Source organism: Triticum urartu, chromosome 3A, assembly GCF_056163025.1.
Source record: "Triticum urartu cultivar PI428250 chromosome 3A, HENAU_Tu73, whole genome shotgun sequence".
NCBI lineage: Eukaryota > Viridiplantae > Streptophyta > Magnoliopsida > Poales > Poaceae > Triticum > Triticum urartu.
In genome coordinates this window covers 711,656,208-711,662,207 of record NC_141875.1, presented here as the reverse complement: position 1 = coordinate 711,662,207, position 6,000 = coordinate 711,656,208, and the positions used below count along the sequence as shown (strand labels likewise).

General features: G+C 47.7%; 1 protein-coding gene across 1 annotated transcript; it reads left to right on the top strand.

Annotated features, from left to right (window-relative positions):
• Positions 1-2,263: 2,263 nt before the first annotated feature.
• LOC147982008 (uncharacterized) lies at positions 2,264-3,280 on the top strand. Its single transcript, XM_087516171.1, has one exon. It carries the CDS (start codon positions 2,264-2,266, stop codon positions 3,278-3,280), a length of 1,017 nt encoding a protein of 338 aa, XP_087372297.1.
• The last annotated feature ends 2,720 nt before the right edge of the window (positions 3,281-6,000 follow it).

The window sequence follows — 6,000 nt, the reverse complement described above, 5'->3', positions numbered from 1 at the left end:
CTACGAAGATCTTTATCGGTCAGACCGCCTAATAACATACGTTGTTCCCTTTGTCATTGGTATGTTACTTGCCCGAGATTCGATCGTCGGTATCTCAATACTTAGTTCAATCTCATTACCGGCAAGTCTCTTTACTCGTTCTGTAATACATCATCTCGCAACTAACTCATTAGTTGCAATGCTTGCAAGGCTTAAGTGATGTGCATTACCGAGAGGGCCCAGAGATACCTCTCCGACAATCGGAGTGACAAATCCTAATCTCGAAATACGCCAATCCAACATGTACCTTTGGAGACACCTGTAGAGCTCCTTTATAATCATCCAGTTACGTTGTGATGTTTGGTAGCACACAAAGTGTTCCTCTGGTAAACGGGAGTTGCATAATCTCATAGTCATAGGAACATGTATAAGTCATGAAGAAAGCAATAGCCACATACTAAACGATCAAGTGCTAAGCTAACGGAGATAGAGTTTGAGGATGCCGAGTTGTTTGCCGATGTGGGTTCTGGGGCTGATATGGACATGCACGAGGGGGATGGTGATGCCGGTGCTCGTGAGGACCCGACTGATGAGGCAGGACGAGAGAGGGCTAATGGGCCTAGTACGGCTGCTCAGTTGCCCGGTGATGGTTCTGGAGTAGAACCTGCATCGGCCCCGACGGTACCGATGAGTACGCTGCGTTTTGGGTCCTTCGAGCCAGCTTCGGCTCCTCCTCGGCTTTGGAGTGACAGGGTTGAGTCTGATGATTGCTTTGAGTGTATGCTCCCTCCTTTGGAGCTTGATGTTGTGGCTAGTCCTGTGATGGTTACGGAGGTGGAGCCTCAGGTGGGTTCACTTCCTCATACCGTGGCTTCGAGTAGGGATATAACGACAGGTTCGGAGGTGCTCTTTGGGGAGGAGAGTCTAGGGCAGGTGGCCCCGGCCTCTCCCTCTCGTGGTCTGGCGCAGGTCACACCGGTGAGGCCGGTGTTGGTCGGCAGTGGGGGAGGTAGCCTAGCCTCCTCTCCCACTGCGACGCCGGTACCGGTCGGCTTGGCCAGTGCCGGGGTAGCGAGCCCAAGGCAGGAGGCCTCGGCTCCTGCTTCTCCGGTTGGGGCGGTGGCCCTCGCGCCGGCGGCTGCGCTGGGGGGAGAGCTGGGGCAGGTGGCCGTGGCTCTCCCCTCCTCTCCGGCAGTCAGGCGGACTACTTCTCCTTCGAAAACGACGATTTCCCCTGCACTGGCCCTAGACATCCCTTCCTCGTCTACGGTCAGGAGGACCGCACCGTCGGCGACTTCGACGCTTCGCTCTGAGCCAGTGGGCGGGGCAGGAGGAGGGAGTGGGTAGGTGGCCCAGTTGTCCCGTCTCTTGTCCTACCCGCCGGGCACTTGTCCGAGGGCATTGGGAGCCCGCAGCCTCCTCATTCTCGAGAGGAGGTTATTGCCTTTGGCGGGATCCCAGACCCGGTCTCGACGGGGAGACGGATGAGTGCTCGCATTCTGGACCTTCCGGAGGTGGACGATATGCAGCAGCAGTGCGCTATGAGGGCAGCCAAGCTTCACGATGCTGCGATCTCTTCTGGTATGTCCGTTAACATATCTAATTCTTTATTGCATTTTTCTCCTGAGGAGATTATTAATAATGCAAACCAATTAGGAGTTTCACTAGGTGCTACTGATAATGAAATTTCCAATTCGGTGAATGATATGTTAGATTTAGAGGCGGAGCGGGCCTTAGAGACTATTCGTAATCTTGCTGCGGTCAAACCCATGAACGATGAGGAAATTGATGCATTACGGGTTAGAGTGCTAAATAATCTATGTGCGGATCTAGCACCTCCTAATCAGGAGTTTGAGGGCGATGATGCGCCCTTAGATGATGTAGCTGTCGGTTCCGTTCAGCCCGGTTATGAGGACCGGGTGATGGAGCCCACTAAGCCAAAGCATAAGTGGAAACGAAAGATTTATCCCAATTCTGCAGTTCGTAGGAGTGCTAGGATTCGGACTGCTAAAAAATTCCATGATGAACTATGAAAGGAATCTTTTGGAATAGCAGAGGTCTGAAGGACTTGGCTAAAAGAAGGTTTCTTGCTGAAGCTTCTCTGGAACATCGGTTAGATTTCATTGCTTTATTGGAAACCGGTAGAGAGAATTTTGCGCCGCAGTTTCTTTCCTCTCTTGTGGGCGGTATTGATTTCGACTGGCATTGTCTCCCGCCACGAGGTAGATCGGGAGGTATCTTACTGGGTGTGAGATGCGATTCCCTTGAAGTCCGGAGTGTAGTAATGGGTGACTTCGCGGTAAAGTTTCGAGTTAGGTCTAAAGTTGATGGGTTCAACTGGGCTTTGGTAGCGGTCTATGGTGCCGCACAATCTAAGCTTAAACCGGAGTTTCTGGCGGATCTTGTTCGGATCTGTGGATCCGAACAGCTTCCGATTTTGGTCGGGGGTGATTTCAATATCATTAGGAGGAGAGAGGAGAAAAATAATGATAACTTTGACGGCAGGTGGTCGTTTATGTTCAATACCATTATTGAAAGCTTAGATCTAAGGGAGATAGAGCTTTCTGGTAGAAAGTTCACCTGGGCTAATGCTCTACCAAACCCGACGTATGAAAAGCTTGATCGGGTTCTCGCCAGCGTGGAGTGGGAACAGAAGTTCCCTCTTGTTACGGTGGAAGCTCTCACGCGGGGAATCTCCGATCACACACCATTGTTCGTTGACTCAGTGGAGCCGAACCATATGGAAAACAAAAACACCTTCTCATTTGAGATGGCCTGGTTCGAACACGAGGGGTTCTTAGACATCATAGCCAGGGAGTGGGCCAAGGGTGTTGGAGGAAGGACGGCGGTCGAGCGCTGGCAGAATAAAATTAGGCATTTGAGAAGTTTCTTACGGGGTTGGGCTAAGCACCTTAGTGGGGTGTATAAGATTGAGAAGGATAGGCTCCTCTCTCTTGTACAGGCCTTGGACGTAAAAGCCGAATCCGCGATGTTGCTGCCCGCCGAGCTCCAGGTTAAAAATGAGGCGGAGAAGAGGCTGAAAGAACTTCTCCGCGAAGAAGAATTGAAGTGGGCTTTGCGTGCCAAGGTCCGCAAAGTAGTCCAAGGGGACGCGAATACTCAATTCTTTCACCTCATTGCTAATGGTAAGCATAGAAAGAAGCGGATCTTTCAGCTAGAGCAGGATGAGGGCACTATTTTAGGTCAGGATAATCTCAAAACCTATATTACCGAATACTATAGACAGTTATTTGGACCGCCGGAGGACAATTGTGTGTCCCTCGATGAGTCCAGGATCTAGGACGTCCCTCAATTGTCTGCTGCTGATAATGATATCCTGGTTGCCCCGTTCTCAGAAAAGGAGGTGTTCGATGCTATTGCACAAATGAAAAATAATAAGGCTCCCGGTCCGGATGGGTTCCCGGCTGAGTTCTATAAAAAGTGCTGGCACATTATTAAGGGGGATTTACTACCGATGTTTCATGATTTATTCTCTGGACAGCTTCAATTATTTCACTTGAATTTTGGAACTATCACATTGCTCCCGAAGAAAACGGATGCTGTGAGGATTGAGCAGTTCAGACCGATCTGCCTCCTCAATGTTAGTTTCAAAATCTTCACCAAGGTCGGGACTAATAGGCTCACACAGATTGCGCAGTCTATGGTGCAGCAATCCCAAACTGCTTTCATGCCGGACAGGAACATCCTTGAAGGGGTGGTTGTTCTTCATGAAACGCTCCATGAAATCCATTCCAAAAAATTAGATGGAGTAATTTTTAAGGTGGATTTCGAAAAAGCGTACGATAAGGTTAAGTGGCCATTCCTCCAACAGGCATTGCGTATGAAAGGTTTTGATGAAGCCTGGCGCCGACAGGTCGAATCATTTACGCAAAAAGGGAGTGTGGGAATTAAAGTGAATGACGACATAGGTCATTACTTCCAGACACATAAAGGCCTAAGACAAGGAGATCCGATGTCCCCTATCCTGTTTAACATTGTGGTGGATATGTTAGCAATTTTGATAGGAAGGGCTAAGGAGAATGGTCAAGTGGGTGGGTTGGTACCTCATCTTGTTGAGGGAGGTGTTTCCATCCTACAGTACGCCGATGATACAATCATCTTTATGGAGCATGATTTGGCCAAGGCGAGAAATATGAAGCTAGTGTTATGCCTGTTTGAACAATTGACCGGGTGAAATATTAACTTTCATAAGAGAGAGTTGTTCTGCTTTGGTAGAGCCAAAGACGACCAGGAGTCTTATAGGCAATTGTTTGGGTGCGAGTTGGGGAGTTTACCCTTCTCTTACCTTGGTATTCCGATTCACCATCGTAGGCTAACAAACAGAGAATGGAAGTGCATCGAGGAACGATTTGAGAAAAAACTGAGCTGTTGGAAGGGTAAGCTCATGTCATACGGAGGCCGTTTGATATTGATTAATTCGGTGCTCACGAGTATGCCTATGTTTCTCTTATCTTTCTTTGAGGTCCCAGTTGGTGTTAGGAAACGACTGGACTTCTATCGGTCGCGTTTCTTTTGGCAGGGTGATGAACTTAAAAGAAAATACCGGCTTGCTAAATGGGACATCATCTGTAGACCGAAAGACCAAGGGGGTCTTGGTATTGAAAATCTTGAAGTTAAGAACACATGCCTTCTTAGTAAGTGGTTGTGGAAGCTGTCTTCCGGGACTGAGGCCATGTGGGCGCAGATCCTCCGTAACAAGTACCTCCAGACTAAAACATTGTCCCAGGTCACAGTCAGGCCGACTGATTCAATTCTTCTGTGCAGCAATGAGGATAAACCTCAGATCACGGATCCAATCCGCATCATTGCTACTAACATCTTTCAACACAAGTTTCTCTAGGAACATACCAAAATTAAACGGGGAAGCAACAACGCGAGCTATTGATCTACAACATAGATATGCTAATACTACCAGGACTAAGTTCATGATAAATTTAAGTTAAATTAATCATATTACTTAAGAACTCCCACTTAGAAAGATATCCCTCTAATTTTCTAAGTGATCACGTGATCCAAATCAATTAAACCATAACCGATCATCACGTGAAATGGAGTAGTTTTCAATGGTGAACATCACTATGTTGATCATATCTACTATATGATTCACGATCGACCTTTCGGTCTCAGTGTTCCGAGGCCATATCTGCATATGCTAGGCTCGTCAAGTTTAACCTGAGTATTCTGTGTGTGCAAAACTGGCTTGCACCCGTTGTAGATGGACGTAGAGCTTATCACACCCGATCATCACGTGGTGTCTGGGCACGACGAACTTTGGCAACGGTGCATACTCAGGGAGAACACTTTTATCTTGAAATTTAGTGAGATATCATCTTATAATGCTACCGTCAATCAAAGCAAGATAAGATGCATAGAAGATAAACATCACATGCAATCAATATAAGTGATATGATATGGCCATCATCATCTTGTGCTTGTGATCTCCATCTCCGAAACATCGTCATGATCACCATCGTCACCGGCGCGACGCCTTGATCTCCATCGTAGCATCGTTGTCGTCTCGCCAATCTTATGCTTCTACGACTATCGCTACCGCTTAGTGATAAAGTAAAGCATTACAGGGCGATTGCATTGCATACAATAAAGCGACAACCATATGGCTCCTGCCAGTTGCCGATAACTCGATTACAAAACATGATCATCTCATATAATAAAATTTAGCATCATGCCTTGACCATATCACATCACAACATACCCTGCAAAAACAAGTTAGACGTCCTCTACTTTGTTTGTTGCAAGTTTTACGTGGCTGCTACGGGCTTAAGCAAGAACCAATCTTACCTACGCATAAAACCACAACGATAGTTTGTCAAGTTGGTGCTGTTTTAACCTTCGCAAGGACCGGGCGTAGCCACACTCGGTTCAACTAAAGTTGGAGAAACTGACACCCGCCAGCCACCTGTGTGCAAAGCACGTCGGTAGAACCAGTCTCGCGTAAGCGTACGCGTAATGTCGGTCCGGGCCGCTTCATCCAACAATACT